Source organism: Ipomoea nil, unplaced genomic scaffold (genome assembly GCF_001879475.1).
Source record: "Ipomoea nil cultivar Tokyo-kokei standard unplaced genomic scaffold, Asagao_1.1 scaffold3150, whole genome shotgun sequence".
Taxonomy (NCBI): domain Eukaryota; kingdom Viridiplantae; phylum Streptophyta; class Magnoliopsida; order Solanales; family Convolvulaceae; genus Ipomoea; species Ipomoea nil.
Genome location: NW_017619578.1, coordinates 496,217 through 515,994, shown reverse-complemented (window position 1 = coordinate 515,994; position 19,778 = coordinate 496,217). Strand labels below are relative to the sequence as shown.

The 19,778-nt window shown below is 35.0% G+C and overlaps 1 protein-coding gene and 1 long non-coding RNA gene across 3 annotated transcripts; one reads left to right on the top strand and one right to left on the bottom strand.

Moving 5' to 3' along the window:
* Window positions 1–5,080: 5,080 nt before the first annotated feature.
* On the bottom strand, window positions 5,081–7,369 carry LOC109167366 (reticulocalbin-2-like). The gene is made up of 6 exons (XM_019316386.1): window positions 6,882–7,369; window positions 6,691–6,793; window positions 6,074–6,139; window positions 5,827–5,982; window positions 5,635–5,731; window positions 5,081–5,547 (listed from the first exon to the last, which is right to left on the bottom strand). The coding sequence occupies exons 1-6, from the start codon at window positions 7,342–7,344 to the stop codon at window positions 5,425–5,427; spliced, it is 1,008 nt and encodes a 335-aa protein (XP_019171931.1). The 5' UTR covers window positions 7,345–7,369; the 3' UTR covers window positions 5,081–5,424.
* A 541-nt stretch (window positions 7,370–7,910) lies between these two features.
* LOC109167383 lies at window positions 7,911–10,697 on the top strand. 2 transcript variants are annotated; one of them, XR_002051835.1, is made up of 5 exons: window positions 7,911–8,154; window positions 8,289–8,411; window positions 9,728–9,834; window positions 10,068–10,223; window positions 10,368–10,697. It is a non-coding gene; the product is annotated as an uncharacterized LOC109167383 (long non-coding RNA). The 2 variants fall into 2 exon arrangements; XR_002051834.1 differs by lacking the exon at window positions 10,368–10,697 and having other exon boundaries at window positions 10,068–10,313.
* Window positions 10,698–19,778: the final 9,081 nt, after the last annotated feature.

Here is a 19,778-nt window from a genome sequence, read left to right as displayed (position 1 = left end):
ATCATCCGGCTGTCCAATCATCATCGTCGAAGCAGAAAGAGACGCCGGGGCAGTCGCAACTTGCGAAGTCTCACAAGGTCCCCGATCGTCATGCTGTTGGTCCCGTTGGAAAGCCACTGAGACGGAGGATCATCCAGTCAAAGCCGATCGTCCACCACCAACAAGAGGCAGCCGGATCGCCTCCGACGAAGTTGCGATAGTCGCGATTGCGGAGAACGCATCCGATGGCCTTGGAGCCGTGGCCTGCCGTTTCCCATTTTGGTGAACACGTCGTTGTTCTTCTCGTACTTGGGCTCCAACGACCTTTTGTCGGAAATAATCCTTCTTCAACAATTTGTCCGCATCACCGACTTGCGAGAACAGTTCTTGAAATTCATCTGGATGCTCATCGTATATGATCTGGTACGCCGCCTCCTTCGGGGAAGCGACATCCTGACATATCCGGAGGCGAACGTGGAGTGGACGGATGCGACAGTCGCGACGGCAGTCCTTGACAGAACCATTGTGACGTACGCACGACGGATGATCGACGGAGCTCAATTGGATGGCTCCGATTGTTACCCTGATGATGGCGACGAGTCTGGGGCGGTTTAGGATTTGGGTTTGAAGCCAAAAACATTATCGTAATTGGTTCACCTAGGATGGTTAGAACATCAATGTGCTGATAACGTGTTAAAGTAGGAAAAGAATAGAGAATAGAGACATGAGGGAGAAAGGAGGATAGTCTCTTCATTCATCTGTGTGTTCATCATCTGCTGTCTGATACATGAAAATACACTTCCATATATAACTAATACAAAAGGACATAAATAAACATAATGAGCCATAAAATCATCCGTTATGTCCGTTACAAATAAATGTCCATTGAATATATTTATAACATAATGCAAATTGTAACATTAGAGGTGAGTATATTAGTAGTTTGTAAGTCATTAGATTTCCATGTGTTTAATTGGATGTCAAATTATTATCATTAACTGTATTTATTACAGGAATCATAACTCTGGACATTCTCTAATCTGGACGGGTGGAAATGCAATAGTATGGCAATGGCCCTTTAAATATTTATTGGAAGGTTGGTATTCTTTTTTTTTTTTTTTTTTAATTTTTAATTCTGACTTTTTTTTTTAAAATATATTATATATGTGAGATATTTGTTTTTGACGTCTAATGTATGTTAGTTGTAATTTAGGATAATTATTTTTATTTTTATGTCTAAATTGATGTTTTTAATTGAGCTATATGTTTGATTGCTGGTTTTTTGCATTTGTTTCCATGTTCTTTGCTTGCTTGTTTATATTTGCCAAAAAATAGAATAGAATTACATATTCTAAAGATGCTAAAATTGAAGTAGTTAAAACTTAAATACAACTTAGAAATTACAGTGTATTGGAAATTAAATTGAATTACAGATTCTAAAGATGCTATGCAAAGATATAGTTTTCCATAATGAGAATTAGCTTTCCAGACCATCTCTGCATAGCATCTTTATGCAAAGATGCTCTGTACCTTCATAACTTATGTTTAATTTCCATAATGAGAATTAGCTTTCCAGACCTTGAACTTGAAAAAAATCAATTTAAAAGATAATAGTTAATACTTTGAAAAAACTCCAGTTATTAGACAATTTAGCAAACCTTTTAACATTTGAAGCTGCTAACAATTGGCTGAGGCTAGGGTGATTGAAAAATATCAATAAATAGGAAAAAAAATAGAGAATGAACAGTAAAAAGTAGATTATTCACTTTCTTAGAAGACTTCTTAGATGAGGAAAACACATCTAAAAGACAACGGGTGACAACTATAGTAACAATCTCTTCTACATCCTTAAAAGAACCTATTAAGCCGATAGGTCCCTAAGCTTCATCTTAAAAAAAGAATTGCGGTTAATCCAGAAAAAAAATACAAAAGTTAATATATAAGAAATCCTTAAATTTGTCCAGCTTGATTTCTTCATTGTTTAGGTTTGTTTTTTAAGGAATACCCAAAGTTAATCATGCCACTAAAAGCTCATGATCGAAGTGACAATATAACATACAAAGTTTCTAGAGTTTAAATAGGAGAAGAGGTGCCAAAATCCTTTTTCATCACACAACCCATACTAATATAGTTTTCTGTTTTTTAAGGAATACCCAAAGTTAATCATGCCACTAAAAGCTCATGATCGAAGTGACAATATAACATACAAAGTTTCTAGAGTTTAAATAGGAGAAGAGGTGCCAAAATCCTTTTTCATCACACAGCCCATACTAATATAGTTTTCCTATTTTCGATCCAGTCTCTTTCACTTTCTTGGACTCCTACGCAGGAACCTCTTCACATGTCAATCAGTAACCCCTAAAGATTTGGTCAATTTAGGAGTAGTTATTAGACTGTCAGCTTCACACTTAGAAAACCCTAAATTGAAAACCACCCATGTAACTACATATTGATTTTTCATTAAAACCATGATTTTATCACACAAAAATGTTGGTTGCTAAAATTTTACCTCATCAAAGTCATCATCTCCCTCATTTGGCTGCACTTCAGAAGTCAAGTGCTTGTCCTGGGCATTTAGGAGTTATGGGCTATGTTGAGCCACCAAGTTCTGGTCATTCTGTATTCTTGTACAGGGAATGCATTATGAAGGTTCACGAACTGCTCCTTCCTTGCTGCAATTCTGAATAGCATAGGCATCCCAACCAATGCCATGATCTCTGATGGAGGCTTATTATTTCTCTAACAGCACGTTTGGTTCACGGAATGAATTTTGAGGTAATAGGAATGCTATTCCATAAGGAATGGAATATGCAAGGAATAGAATATGAATTGTATTCTATTGTTTGGTTCGCGGAAGGAATAGACTTTAGGAATTATATTACAGTGTTTGGTTGATTTAAGGAATAGAAATGAAATATGTTTTAAAAGACATAAATACCCTTATATAAATATGTGATGGTGGCGGTGGCGGTGGTGGTGGTGGTGGTGGCGATGGTGGTGGTGGTAGTGGTGATGGTGGTGGTGGTGGTGCTGGGGTGGTGGTGGTGCTGGGGTGGTGGTGGTGGTGGTGGCAGTGGTGGGGGCGACGGTGGTGGTGGTGACAGTGACGGTTGTAGTAGTGGTGGTGGGGGCGGCGACGGTTGTGGCAGTGGTGCTGCTGGGTGGTGGTGGTGGCGGCGGCGGCGGTGGTGCTGGGGTGGTAGTGGTGGTGGTGGCGGTAGCGGTGGCGGTGGCAGTGGTGGGGGCGGCGACAGTTGTGGTGGTGGTGGCGGTGGTGCTGCTGGGTGGTGGTTCTGGTGGCGGTGGCGGCGGCGGTGGTGGCAGCGGTGGTGGCGGTGGCAGTGGTGGGGGCGGCAGCGGCGGCGGTGCCGGCGGCAGTGGTGGTGGCGGTGGTGGTGGTGGTGGCAACGACGGTGGTGAAATAGGATAAATTTATATGTAGGATAAAAAAATTAGGTTAAAGAAAGGGGTAAAAAAGAAAATAGATTCTAAAATCTATTCCCGAGCGTTCAGTAATAGGCTAATACCAGAGGGGCCCTAGTAATAGCTATTACCTTATTTGAGGTAATAGGCTATTACCAGGAATACTATTCCTGGTAATAGAAATGGTTACCAAACAAAGGAATAGGCCTATTACTGGGAATGCTATGCCATTCCCAGCCTATTCCGTGAACCAAACGGGCTTTTCTAAAAGTTAAACCAAAGAAGGAGCATGTATAATAGTGCCATATTGATAAGCAGTTTACATATCCTACATTATTAATTTTTGTATATACTGACCTTTAAAAACAATATTTATGCAGAATAATGTAGGTAATGACATGTACCTCTTCCTCATAGAAGAGGACTATTAGAGAAACCTTTCCTTTCCAGCTCTTGTTTTTGAAGGTTTGACAAATCACGAGCAAGAAAGTACAAACCCAATCTGGAAGAGAATTCTGAACTTCAAAGGAATTTCTGTAGTTGCTATTGTTTGTTTTCGCTAATTAGCTCTATATTATATAGGCATTACTTGGTAGATGGTGTAAGAGTTCTTTAGGTACATTAATTCCTAGAATATTAAACGGTGTTTCGATTCTATACGATCGATTCGAATTTTTAAACAGCAGCCCTAGATTAAACAAACGTGTTGCGGACTTGCGGCAATTAATATAGGGCTGCAATTAATACTCTTCCCTTTCACATAAGCAGTGGCGTAAAATATCTCAATACTACCATTTTTTAAATTAATTTTGGACGATAATTTAATAGCATTGGCAGAACCAATGCTTGGACGAAATTAAATGCAACCCATTTATTTTTCCTTCTCTTTTCACCCGACCATACCGCTTTATTAGTTTATTATAGTTAAGATTACTGCAATCATTACTTTTTTTTTTTTTTTTTGAAAGCTACTGGCTCTATTACATTGTAGTATCTGTTCATATACTTTCTCAACCTAGTGAAACACAAAGAACCAATAACGCCTCCGCAATCATTACTTAATAATGTTATTTTTTTTTATTTATTATAAACTCTTGTACAAATACGAAAAGAATACACAAAATGTGATTTTTAGTTAAATAAAAGGAACCAAAAACGCCATCTCCTTGGGCATGTTGTTGAAAAATAGGAAAATAGAATAGGCGTTGCTCCAAGTAGTTTTTCCTTCTCAAGTAAACTACCTCAATTTTCCCCCTTTTGAAATCCCAGCACTATTCTTAGGGTACACATAGAACAATTCCCATTTGATTCATACATGTTTTTCTCCTATCTAATGATTTTCCTAATTGAACTCCCCAACTCAATAAAAATATCATTCATCAACAACAAAATCGTTGCAATTTCATTTTTTTTTTAAAATAAAAAAAGAAAAAGAAAAAGAAAACTAAAGAGTATCACATGTTGTTGTCTAAATTTGTTGGCTTTCATCACCCGCCAACCCAACTGACAGGTGGTGATCGCTTTCAACAAATCTAATACTTGATCAGTAGATTCAAGCTATGTCTCTATTAGAGGCTAACAATTGAACCATCTATTCACATCTTGCAAATTAACAAATTTAATAGTAAGTAAAAAAAGCAAGTAAAAACAAACAAAAAAAACTAAAGCATGCTCCCTCTACAATTTGGTCCTGACAAAATTAAATTCTAAAAGTAATATAAACAAGAAAAACTGAAGTTTGTTGAGGATTTCTTTCTTCAACCCAACAACGTAACCCAGCAGGTCCCATCCCTCTCCACTGTCCCTGTACAAGCCCTCTGCTTCCACCCTTCTCTCCTATCCTATCAGTATGGTTTTAGTATACTTGCTATTAGACAATACAAGCACCAAGAACATATGCATGCAGAAAGAAACAACATTTCCTCCTCCGATAGATCCTGTTTGGCCTGCCTGCAGTAGCCTGTCTGAACAACTAGGAAGGACGTACGAGCACAAGATTGAGATTGTATTCTCCAATGAAGATCAAAGCTCATCATGGTATATATCGTCCTCATCCTTCCCATTGTCATAGATGGTATCATAGAACAAGGTATCATGATTCATCATCTCGTCTAGCGTTAGCTTTCCATCATTGTTGTCAGCGGCCTGCAAGTTGTTGTGCACACGTACATTGTAAAGTTGCAACATAATACGCTCTAAATCATGATATCGGGGGAGCTTTAATTGGCTTACCTCCCGGATGAGATAAGTGGTGTAATATCTAGCATATGACAACTCTCCGGGGTCCAAGTAATGAAATATGGGTTTCAGTTCTTCCACTCTCAAAAAACTGGGAACAGAAACATGAGCAAATGATCAGGACATAGATAGAAAGATAGACAGACAGGAAATTGAATGATGTGTTCAGTCTCATAATTCTTATACCTGTCCTTGTCAGCATCGAGGAGTGTGAATGTTTCTTCGACTGAGGGCACATCTATGCCACCGGTTTCGAATTCCTTGTAAGTCTTGTAGGTTTCATAAGCTCCTCTCTCAAATTCCAGCAGACAGAGCTTCTGATCTTTGTTAACATCCATCTGCCTGTTATGATTATTATTGTATCAGAATTTTGATCCATTATAATGACGTTACCTACTGGACAATACAACAACATTGGAGAAACCAAACTGACCTTAACTTCTCCGTCAACAACCATCTCCTGATGTTGTCGTTTCTGCTGTCTTCTGGATGCAGAAAACTGCAAAGCAATTTGGATCCAATCCCAATAATGGATTAAACAGCATGCATGGCATATTGGCATTTAACATAAGCAAAAAGGTAAAGGGTAAAGAGAGTTAGTCCGAGTAGCTTAGTTAGTTCCTATATAGCAAATTGTGGGTAAAAACACATGATCAAGTTTCGAAGTTCTAGTGTGTGAGTCCTCCCACATAATGGGTCACTAAATCATATTGATTTATTATTTATTACCTCCACAAATCCTGTCGAGCAGGAGTGTGGTGGGGGGATTTCGCCTTTTGTGGACAAAATGATAGAGGGTAAAAGGAATCTGCACAGATAGTTCAATTGGTTCTTTAAGTACTTCGTAACAAATTATGGATAAGGATACGGATCCAGCCTGAACCTGATAACCGACGTGAGAGACACATCTAATGTGGTGCGTTCGTTCCTAGTGGGCACGGGACATCAGTCTTCCCATCTAATGAGTAATGAGGGTAATTAAATCACCCTAATTTACTACCTCCACAAATACTACGAGGCAGGGCAAAAAGGGTCTAATGGTGACATTACTCTCTGAATTCGTAAAGGTTGAGAGTTCCATTCCGATCAACATCAGCGTTCTTGAACTGTATCATCCACCATCCGGCGTCTCCATGCCCAGTTTCGTTTCTCTCTGTTTGAAATCGGATCTTGTTAAACATCATAAGAGAACATGAATTCTTGAAAAAAGAAAAAAATGAAATCACGTAATAAGTATGTACCTATATCTTCATCTGTGAATTGAGGGAAGTATTCATAGAACGAAATGGATCCATCGCCATCCTTGTCGCGCAACAACAATTCTCTATGCGTCCTATAATTCAGGCGGCTAATGGCCTGTTGGGTGTTCCAGTATTCGAGTTCCTTAACATCCACGAATCCGTCGCAGGGATCTCTGTCTAAAATGGGGAACAAGACCATCAACCTTAGCCCAGTGTCCAACCTGCCTTTATAATTAAAGTAACGATCATCGTCCTCGGATTTCTCAGGATTCGCCAATCCTTTCCTCCGGGCAACGATGGGGTCGAAAATGGGGGGAGCCGGCCCCTGGGTGCGGAGACGGCGGCTCAGCCCGCGTGGGCTGTAATCTTTGCGAAATAGCTTATTATGATCTTGTGAGAGTAGGAGGATGACGAAGGCGGCGGCTACGGTGTAAGCCACCACCTTCGTCATTTTTCCGGCCATTGCCTTGTGACTTTTGATGCTAATTTGTTTTGTTGTTTACATTTCTTTCTTTAAAACCATACTTAGTATTGTTAAATATTAAAGATTTATTTGTAATGTTATAATAGATAAAGAAGTATTTTTATTTATTACCATTTGATGATGAATGACAACTATCACTTCTTGCAGGTTGGATATAACATGTAATACTTAAAAAAAAATACAATACACAAACTACAATTAATACATATTTCAAATAATAAACATACACATTGATAAATAAGATAAGTAAATAAATAAATAAATTATATATATATATATATATATATATATATATATATATATATAAACTTATTTATTTGTATTATTAAAGTCATTATACAAACAACACAAATTAATATACACTTTCTAGCCTCTTAACATTTTATATTTTGATCCAACCCAAAATAGGTACATAATTTAAATTTTATATTAGGCCCAACATATTTTAAAGCCCAACAAAACCTGAATTAAAGCTCAGCCCGTATGTCTAATTTTAAAATACGCAAAACGCTTCGCCTTCTTCATTTTCCACTCCAAGCATTTATCGCAGCTCTCCGTCTCTAGCTTCTTCCGTAGCTTAGGGTTTGCATCTCCGTCCTACCTGTGATCCGCTAAACTTTATCAGATTATACCCAGATTAGCGTCTTTCTTCCGTTCTGGTCTTCAGTTCTCTGCTTTGGCAGTTTGTAGGTTAATCATAGTGTGAGTCCATCAATGGTGGTAGTCCGGTGGTTGGTGGTGGGGCTTGTGGAACTGTGGTTACAGCCGAAGTGGTTCTCTAGTGTACAGGTAGTTTAGGACAGTATGTCAGTTTTTGTGTATAAATATAATCTGCAAACCCATAACCCTAATCCATTATTGAGCAGCTTCTCCCTAAAATACTACATCTATCGATAACCTCTCTTCGTTTCCTTCATTCTCAGAATCTCGGCCATCGGCTTCTCCAGCCCGCACTCCGCCATTGGCATCTCCGGATTGCTCTCCGGCATGCACTCCACCATCGACTCAAAAGTCTCGTTTGAGAATCAATTCATTCTTCCTACCAGGTATACAATCCCCTTTTTTCATCTATGTGTAAATTGGTTCTTGAAATCAACCATTTTTCTGCAGTGTAATCTCCACTTTTATTTTCTGTCTGCCACTTTATTCTAACTGTATTCTTTTCCAATGCAAACCGGATTAATCCTTATATTCTCATCATGTTTATTTAATTTTTTTAAACATGCAAGAAGATACTCCAAAGTGAAGTTGTTGTTGTTGTTGTTTTTTTTTTTTTTTTTTTTTTGTTTTTTTTTTTTTTTGTTTAAAATCAAGTATTACATTAATTGTCTGAGAAGTCAATTCTTACTGCATATTTTTTAGTGATATGTGAAGTAATTTACTTGAGAAGATTAAAATAGACCCCGTGATGAAACTACATTAAAAATGATTGGATTTTACTGAGACCAAGTAATTGTTTCCTTTTTCATTGTGTATACTCTTTCTTGCATTGTTTTACTTGGGCAAATTATATTATGCACCGCGGTGCATAATCGATTATGCACCGCGCGTCTTTTTTTTTAAATGAAAATTAACAGTGTTTATTTCCGCCGTTTCACACCCTTTTACAAAAAGTAACTCTGTTATTCAGTGTCATTTTGTATACACTGCAGTTTCAGTTGAACACAACTACAGTTTCATTTCGATATAACTATAGTTTCATTCGATATTTATAGACTCAAATATGTGAAAATGTTATTTAATTTTATTTTATATACACTATAGTTTTATTAAAACACAACTACATGATCATTTTGATATAATTACAGCTTCATTGTATAATATACACTCAAATATGTGAAATGTTATTCAGTTTCAGTTTATATACACTGCAGTTTCATTTCACTATAACTACAGTATCATTTTGATATAACTGCAGTGTCGGTTTGGATATACTGTAGTGTCAGTTGGTGTTTAATACACCAAACAAACGGACTCCGTTAACTCTAACGGCGGGCCATTTCTTTACTTAAAGAAACGGCGCCGTATATGGGCCGCGGTGCATAATTGATTATGCACCGCGGTCTATAATATAACAACTGTTTTACTTGTGTTTTATGTTTGATTTCTGGGGAAAGATATCAGCACACATTACCACTTGTTTATACACTACTCTTCCCTTCAAAACTACTGATTAGAAGCCAAATAAAATATTCTGTAAAAAACTTCAGTGCAAGATTATAAGCCAAATAGTAGCAGAAAAAACAATAATAATATAAGTGCACTGGATATCATAAAATTATATAACTTCATGTCCATTCAAGAATACAATATTACTAAAAGAATTATATGTTAACATGACTCTTTTCCATTCTTTCAACAGGGAAGTTGATGAGAGAAGTACTCACACATGCTGACATGCATAACAAAACAACAATTTAGAGTCAGATGTAAGGCATTACATCAAGATAAGTTTAAAACAGCAATCAGGTATACTTACATGATACCTTCATAAAATATTACTTATCAAGGAAAATTTTACTTAATCATTTGAATTTGCATTTTTGTGATTGCTAAAATACTCATATTTCTCACTCTGAGTCTCTTGTATGTGTTTATTCCTCTTGCTAATAGTCATATGCTTGAATGCATTTTGGTCCTTTGTCCTACTGAAAATCAAAATGATAGTTGGATTGCTTTATTTTATTTTATTTTTTTCACAGATTTCGGTTATACTATATTACCTATCAGTGTTGCACTTGCCTTCTGGGAGGTATATCGGACGACCAGCACCCGCTAGACCCCAAAACTTCATTCAGACAAATACAATTTTCTGTAAAAAGTCAATGGTAGAAATTATAAATCTAGACTACTCTAAGGTGCATTGTTGGTATTTTTATACTAAAGCCAAGCATAAAAATATAAAATAAGCTAGCAATTGTGTTTTTATATAATATATATAGATATATAGATATAGATAGATAGATAGATTTTGATACCTCATTTGATTTTCATTTTTTCAGCTCACCTCCCCCCTGTAAATGGTTCATCTTTGGAGTTAATTCTCAATTGTAGGCCTCAACACACACCTTAATCTTCAACCAAATGTCTTCTTCCTCTTATTGGATGCTTTACCAATTCTTCTCCCCTGCAGCCTCGTGGTTGCAATGGATGCTGCTCATTTTCACTCTTTCCTCCACATATATATAGGATAGGAAAGTTCATTTTAAAATTAATATTAGTTTTGAAAATTGCAACAGTCATCCCCAATTAAATTCATTTTGTATTCACACATGTATTGATGACTTGTAATAATAGTTTAAGTATATGAAGAGCCTTCAATCAACCTTTTAAGTTTCAAGACATTTAAATATCAGTTTCAAAACAAAATGTAAAATGCATGCGTTTACAATTACTTGCCCCTTATTATAGATGTGAACTGCCGCCCACTCTTTTGCTTGGGGGAACTTTTGGGTTCTGCTTTATTATAATAGATTAGTGACAGTTAGATTTTAACGGTCGGGTAACGATAATAAGATCACATCATATGTTTTTGTTTTTGTTTGACATATCTCATCGAACATTGTGGATGATGTGGATGAAACAGTGGGATTAGGAGACCTCCTCCCTACAGTCTGAACCAACTTTAGATAACTCATTATTTTTTATTTCCATTTAAATTAGTATAATTTATAATTTAAAAATTGGAGGGATCTTCTTACCTTGTTATAGACTATAGTCCTATATAAATGTGTGTTTGAATGAGAGGTCTCGGTATATTGTTTCTCCTCTGATCCCGAGACAAAAAATGAGACAAAAAATAAGCTACATGAATGTAGGTCATATCAATCAAATATTGCGTGTATTGACAACTCAGTTGGTCACATGAGTGAAATTTAAGAACAATAACTCGGAATCAAGTCTTACCCGTGATAGTGTGAGAGCAACCTCTCAAAGTAATTTACATCTCCCAGATGCCCTGTTGGGTCTGAGATTGGAGATTCAACCTTTTGGGAACAATATCAATCCAACATATGAAAAGAACAAAGGTGTCGAAACATAGGTGATTGGGAGTTTCATACTTTCATGGGGATTGAATTGAGAAATCAAGGAATAAGGTCAAGAATAGAGATACAACAAAACAGGGATATTCTATCCTTAGTTCAATTGATGTGCTTGTACAATGTAAGGCCAAGAATTAGAGATCCAACAAAACTGGGATATTTTATCCTTAGTTCAATTAATGTGCTTGTACAATATAAGGCCAAGAATAGATATACAACAAAACTGGGATATTTTATCCTTGCTTCAATTGATAAATTAGCTTTCAACAATGGAGGAAGACCCTGAGGGGTTACAGAAGTCAGCTACCAAAATGTGAAGAACAACCCAAATTGGATTGTCCTGTGAGGTCAGACAAAGTGCTCAGTTGGATACTCATTCTCATATCCATTGTAATCATAGTATAGCCTTTCCCCCTTTGCAATGTCTCTGCTTGCTATCAATAAAACTATGCATTCCCCGTTTACATCGAATCTCACGCATTTTACGTTATGTTTCTTCCTACCATCCTTGCAGTGGAAGTGTTTCCAAACACTAGTTATCCTAGTCACAATCCTTTCTGATACCCTTTTTTTGGGGTGACGAGAGAAACCCGTAGCCACTACCCGAGAGTGTGCACTAGTAAATCCCAGCAAATGACCAAAAGTAAGTAAACCAGCCTAGGTTGTCCATAGTTGACCGGCTCAAACCAAGAGGGCTGAGATTCGAACTCGTGACCTTGTGTTACAAGTTTGTATCCTTAGTCATTTTGGCTGGGGTTACCCTCCTTTCTGATACTGTTGAAATCATAAAGAGAAGGCCTAACATGGTGAATATAAAGAAAGCCGACAGATTGTGTAAAAGGAAGAGCATACGGTGAGTGGATTGTTGATGCCATTGATAAAGCGAGCTATGCTATCTCGAAATTGAACATTATTCCTTTTTTTTTTTTTTCGAAAGATTGGAAAGTAACATTGTTCACCCTATTTTATTTCTCCCAATTTTTTTATAACCCAAGTTTCCTCAAGACTCATGAGACACATAAATCTCAAGTTGTTCAATCCCTTACTAATTTTCAGGTTCCCATCACCTATTCATTTTTTCACACTCCCCCTCTATACAATACTAATTTGTCAAAATTTCTCAATGACTCTTTAGGTTCCTAAACTAAAAGTTTATTAGTTTCTCTCATTTTTACCAATCTCTAACACACCACAAGTCAAAGAAAACACTACAATTCCTCGACTAAGTGGAAAGGAAATGCAACATAGTTATGCTTAATACTCGTTTGGTTTGCATACAAAAATTACAATGTGTAGAATTTTTATTTTACTCTGCTTTGTATTATGACATTTTTTTTTTTTTTTTTGATGTAGCTCAACTTTATGATATACAGATACATTTGAAAACAGAATTTTCGTTTGAAAATTTATTGGTATTTCAATATAACGAGATTAGTTTAAAATAATACGAGTATAAACTTTAGTTGGATTTCAACGTATTATGGTACATTGAATTTTTAAAAAAATAATTACTATAAAAATTCAAATGATTCTACATAACAAAAGTATGTAATGGTAGATTAAAGATAAACCTTGTGCTTCTGGGACACAAATTCTTATCCACTTTTTTTATTGTGTTAAGATCAAGACCCATATTCAAACTCATAACAGTTTATTCATTTAAATATAAGAATTGTATTACATCCAATTGAGCATATGTTAAAACCTTATTTTTACATTTTTGTTGTTTAAATGTGACTTCAGGTTATAGGGTGAGAGAATTTCACATTTTGTGGACGATGAAAAAAATCAAATAAATGATGGTTTGAATAATTTTTCTCTTTCTAATAAAAATGATAATATTACACACTATAACATATCAACATTCACTCGTTTACAAAACTTATTGATGATAAAATCCCTCTATTACATTTGAGTGACAGATTTATCAAAATTAGATTTTTGTAATTCACAATTCTAAGGTGAACGTTGAACAATTTAAACTGAATCGATCTTTTTTTATTTGGCATCAGATTAAGTTGTTTTACTTGTTTATATAGACAACGAAATTAGTACTATCATTTCGATAGAATCCGTTACATATGATATTTCTAATGCAATTTATTTTGATTTTTATGTGATTTGTAAGTTTTTACACAATAGTAGAATTTACTCAATGCACACATATAAGTAGTGATTGTGGGTTTCTATTGTAACCAAAAGTATATATATTAGGACTATCTCCAATTAATGTCTTTTGTCTTTCCAATTTATAGAAAACCATTTCATTTGAACATTTGTTGTGTTGACAATATACCGGCCTAGCCCTGGGGCATGGGCAGGTGATAGACTTAATTTCTAGACATTATTTAGAGTAATTTTAGCTAGTGATTTGCATAAATAAATTAAGTTTTAGGGTTAATTATATTATAAATATTATATTTAGTATATGTTACTAGTTTAGACTAGTTTAGATGAGTTTTAATAAATATTAGACTAATGTTGCATTTTTATTAATATATAAAGAAGAGTTCTATTTTATCTATTTTATTAAATTTATTTGTTAGTTTTATTCATTCTATTTTTAATAAGTGTTTTAATATTTAAGTTTAATTGAGTTATTATGTCATTAGTTTATAATTATTTTATTTTATATTATTTTGTTTTGTTTTCTTTTGAGGGATGGTGGTGAGCTGTCGTAGGCTCCCAAATTAAAACCTTACAAACGTAGTAGCGGGAGTAAGGATCGATCCCACGAGGAGTAACTAGTTTAACTTTTGTGCTCAAGGAAATAATGGGGGGTTTGGAATATATCGAGAATAAATATTAAATAAAAGAGAAATTAAATAAACGAGAAATTTAATCGAACGAATAAACAGTGAAAATAATATATCGAAAACACTTATAATAAGAAACCTTGGTCAGTAAAGATCCACCACCGGAGTTTAACACTGATCATTGATTTATAAAGTAATTAATATGCAGTTGAATATTTGTCGTGAAATTATTTCATTTCCGTTTTCCCTTAGTTGTAGGTAACTAAAGCACACGCGGTTTAATTACCCCTAACTACTAAATAACCTAAGACAAGCGCTATAGATTTAATTTAATAGCAGCAATAGGAACTAGGAAAACCGACAAACTAAATAACACAAGCACAAGCGGTTGCATTTAATTTAGGAAAATATTCTACCCGAGTCCAATTATCACTAAGCCGTCAATAATTAACCCAGTTGCTACTGAATATTAGAGTAATTTGTAGCACAACATTATCTAATATAGCAAATAATTATATCAAATAAATAACTAGTAGGCCTCCCTAGAAATTAAACGATACAACTATTCAAATAATTTAGCAGAATATTTAATACTCAAATGCATAAAAAATATATATAACAAAATTAAATAAATAACCTTACAGCGTAATGAACTCCGGGGCTTCAATTCACTAAACCAATTAGAAATTAGCCACGAATGGACATTGATAACAACCTTAAAGAATATTCGAGAGGGGAAGAATGAACATTTTACAATAGAAAACCTTAACTATTTATATATTTTCCCAATCATTTTCTACCACTCATTTTTCCTATTATTTTGCCTTATGCCTGAGTCTTCCACAATTCCAGCCATGTTATTATGATGCATGCCTGTACAAAAAAAAAAAAGAAAAAATCAATTGTAAAGTTTAGATTTATAATATATATATATATATATATATATATATATATATATATAAAAGTAATTATAATGTAGTACGCATTATATGTATACTATAATGCATTCTATATTATATATATTATATTATATATTATATTGTATATTATATATATATAGTATTAAGTACGTAGTATGTACTCTTATAAATTATATATTATATATTATATATATATTATATATAGTATAAGAATAGATTATACTATGTATATAAAAAGAACTAATTATTAGATAATATTAAATAATTAATATAAAAATATTATAAAGATGTACCTAAAATATGAGCGTAAAATATGCCCATTAGATGGGCGCAGCAAAAAGAGAAAAGAAGGGGATAAGTGGAAGGAATTTGTTTTGGTTTTGGACTTTTGGGGACGGCAGAATACAGAGAAAACAGGGGAGAAGATAAAATAAAAAGAAATAGTGGGGGGCGCAGCAACGGGTTCGGCGAGAAGACTTCATCGCAAGGAATTTTGAGCTTCAATCACAGCTATCATCTCTTAGGCTTGAATTGATTTTCTTCCCTACTTTATTTTGTTTAAGTTTCCATAATGTTATTTCTTGAACATTCTACACATTCAAATATGATTCTTGGCTAGAACTCTTAATTGGGGATTTGGATTAGCCTAGATTAGATTCATTGACTATTTTTCATGTGTTGATTCTTCCAATTTCAGTTTAATAATTGAACTTGATTATATTAATCTTATGTATTTTGATTGTGGATTGTGTACCTGGCCATTGCATAATTCTAATATTAGGGTTCATAAGAAGAACTGACAGGTGAATTATGAACCTAGAACTCGTAAGATAAACACAATTGACCTAAACTAGACATAGCTTTAGGTATTTGTGGTGATATTTGATTGCTGCTTAATGGGTTTAATTAATGTTGGTGAGATATCGACGGATGATCACAGTTAATTAGATACAACCTAGTAGCTCGACGGAGTATTAGGATATATTTGAAGCAATCATCACTATAGTCATAAGAATTAATACTTAGGAGAGTTAGTTAATTATCTAATAGGTGAACCCCAAATCCCTAGTTTTCCCTCAATTGGAATTTTCTTTGCCTTAAATTCATAAATATTCTTTTTAATCACATTAATTCTATTAATTTGAGAATTTCTTTATCAACAATTTGATTATTCAAGATAACAGTTAATAGTGTTCTTCGTGGGATCGACCCTGGAATACTCCAGGAATTTATACTGTGATTGACTCTGTGCGCTTGCAGATTATAGCAATCAGCAGGCTGGGTGATGCGGAATAGGAATTGAGGAAATAGTAGAGAAATGGTCACATTCATGAAGTCTAAGAGACATAGAGTTTGGTGGCTACTTTTTACGGAAAATCTGAATTAGCTTTAAATGTTATTATTCTCATTATGTTTATTTTGTAGTTCCCATGCATGCTTTTATTATTTGCAACTCTTCAGTTTTCTTAATTGTCTATTTAAACAGACTTTTGTATTGAGATGTTTAAGTTTGAATATAATTGAAAGTCTTTGAGTTTGAGTTCTAGTGTTTGTGTTCTTCCTGTTCTCCTTGTCCTGCATCAGTTGGTATCAGAGCCATTAATTTCCTGGGCTACGAACGAGATAGCGAATTTTCCTCTCTATTCGTTGGTCCTATAATGGCACATGGTAGCAACAACGGAGGAAACAATCAGACCACGAGCGGTGACTGTGGACTAGATGCCCTTTGGGAAGCTTTTCAAACACAAGGAAAGAATGTTAACCGCGAGTTTCAAGAAATTCGCAACATCCTCACCAACTTTTGCTTAAGACTCGATGGAAATGGAGAAGCCCCCGCGGCCTCACCCCAAAGAAGGCAGGCACCAACCTCCGGGTGGAAGAGCACAGGGAGTCTTACCGTTGGGAAACCCACCTCTTGGCGATACAAATAGCAGTGACTCTGAAGATGAACTCCAAAATCAAGGTGCCCAAGTTCACAGACAAAACCATTATCGGCCAAAGGCTGATTTACCATGTTTTAATGGAAATTTGGATGTAGAAGCCTTCCTTGATTGGTGTTACGAGGTTGAAAAATACTTTGACATGTTGGATATTCCTGAGGACCGCCAAGCTAAATATGTTGCCCATAAATTACGCGGAAGAGCCGCTGCTTGGTGGGAGGTCACTCAAAATAACAGGAGGAGGCAAGCGAAAATGGTGATCACCACATGGAGAAAAATGAGGAAGCTTATGTCAGGAAGATTTTATAATAAAAAAAACTATCCTGAGTTTTGTTATCCTGATTTTATAAAAAAAAAAAAAGTATCCTTAAATTAATTATTTTATTTTATTTATTTATTTTTTAATAATTAATAAATAGGTAACCTGTAAAAAAAGTTAATTGAACAAATTTAGTTAGTAGATTGACCTATTTGACACTTAATTTAGTTCGTGGTAGGAATTGAGCATTTCGCAGTAGTAGATGGGCCTATTTGACACTTGTAATTATTTTTGACTTAATGAATTCTTATGAAAATCGAATAGATGGAAGATTCAGGAAGAATCGAAGAAAAGAGGCATCAGCACATCACAAGTCGCAACCATTCAATACTTCTCCGCCACAGCAATTGTTCAATTCCTTTCAAGCTAAATAAGAATGGGTAATTAAGGGGTGTGGGGGGCCGACCTTAGGATTGGGATTCAACATTTTGGGAGGAGAAGAATGGGCAATTGAGTGAATCGACAATCTACTTTCATAATCCACAAATAACAAATCTTCTCTGCGGTCAGCCGATCCTGACTCTGTTCGCTGCCTTCACCACTCCGGTCTACAACTGTAATTTGCAAAGGTATTTTAATTTTTACGATTTGAGATTTTTTTTGAAAGCTATGATTTAGGAATTAGGCCGTATTGTTAACTGTATTGTTGAAAAGTCTATGATTTGGCCATTTAAGAATTGGGATTTGTAGAATTGTAGAATTGTAGAATGCACTGCATTAGAAATTTGTAGAATTCTGATTTTTGAAAGCTCTATAATTTATTTAAGAATGATAATTTTTAATTGGGATTTTTATGGCTTAGTTTGCAGATTAAATAATTATCCATTTATCCAGAATTCTAAATTCTTAATTGTTAATTGAAATATTGAATAAGCTGTATTGTTAATTGGATAAGCTGTATAATGTATTGTTGTATCTATTCCTTCTCAAAGTAAAATGTTAAATGGCGCCAACATATCAAGTGTGAAGCTCCCAGCCAGAGCTTTAGACACATCAACTAATTGCATTAAAAAGAGTCATAATAGAATCAAAGCAAGAATATATATAATTGAAAATGAAGTGAATTGAATCAGGAGATAGTAATATACTTTTTAATTTATTTGCTTGTAGATATCACAAAGATAGATGGAACAAAACTGATAATGAAAGACTATATCATCAAAGTTAAGGATAAAACGTGATCAAATTATTAATTGAGAATTATATCTAAAATTGTCACGATATTCACGAGAATGAGAATAGTGATCTGTCTATACTTGTTCATTCTCATTGACATGCATCATGGTATCCAAAGTCATCTAATCCAATCTAATATATATAAAGTAAATAATATAATATTTAACCAAGTGTTTTAAAAGAAGATATAAAGAAATGAATTTGAAAATAATTGAAGTTGGTATGAATGTATGATCCCTTTCAATTGGAGCTGACCAAACGAGGCCTAAGAAGCTCCAACTTAATGATGCCATTTCGAAAAGGCATTTGCTTTTGCTATTTTCGTCAAAGTGAGTGTAGGGGCCATGGAGGGATAATATAATAAACCTCGTAATTAATTGTACTTCCTTTATTTAATTCTTAACTAATTACATTTAATCAAAACTATAAAAGTTAGGGGCTGTCATCTGTCTGCTGCAAATTATTGTCCATTCTACCATCCAACTTTGACTAAAATTTGAATAATTATTTTCATTTCTTTTAATTAATTGGTCTCTTCTTTACAAAATTTAAAATAAATTAGTCCAAATTTCATGGCAGACTAATCGAACTATTAAAATTAAAGTTCAATATAACTCAATGAGTGATATATCCGCACAATAATTCATGTGAGAATGAATGTCAGTGTAACAAATGAAAATTAATACAGATAAAAATGTAGACCGAGCGGTTAAACATTTCAATTTTATATGATCATAATTTTGTAAATTCTTTTTGCAATTAAATTAACATTTTTTTTTTATATCTAGATGGAAGGGAGATATCCAAAAGACTAAAGAGTACAACTCAACTAGCTACAACTTGGCGCCATGCCGGAAAACCACACCCATCGTCATCAAGCAGTCTTTTGATCTCTTCTGGCGGGGCTTCAAGCATTTGAATACCTCTTGGTAGGCTCCTGGAGATGGAGGCCATCACGTCAGCCACACAATTTTGCTCGCGCAAGATAAGAGACACGCTCCATTCTCCCACCCTACTTAACTCCCTTCTACATGCGCTGAGGATGTTCTGAACAACCACGTTGTCCGTGCTGCCATCGTTGATGCCTGCTACTAGTTCTTTAGAATCGCTCTCAATGTCCAGGCATGTGAGGCCCCTTGCTAACCCGAACTGGATACCCTTTAAAAGCGCCCAGGCCTCTGCTACTAATGGTGAGCATATGCCAATACCCAGGGTGAAACCTCCTAGCCACAACACATTACTGTCTCTCAGAACGCCAC

Coding starts and splice junctions, on each gene's coding strand:
- LOC109167366 (XM_019316386.1), bottom strand. CDS start 7,344: ATGGCCGGAAAAATGACGAAGGTGGTGGCTTACACCGTAGCCGCCGCC. Junction 6,794..6,881: donor ATTCACAGATGAAGATATAG/GTACATACTTAT, acceptor GATTTCAAACAG/AGAGAAACGAAACTGGGCAT. Junction 6,140..6,690: donor AACCTTTACGAATTCAGAGA/GTAATGTCACCA, acceptor ATTGCTTTGCAG/TTTTCTGCATCCAGAAGACA.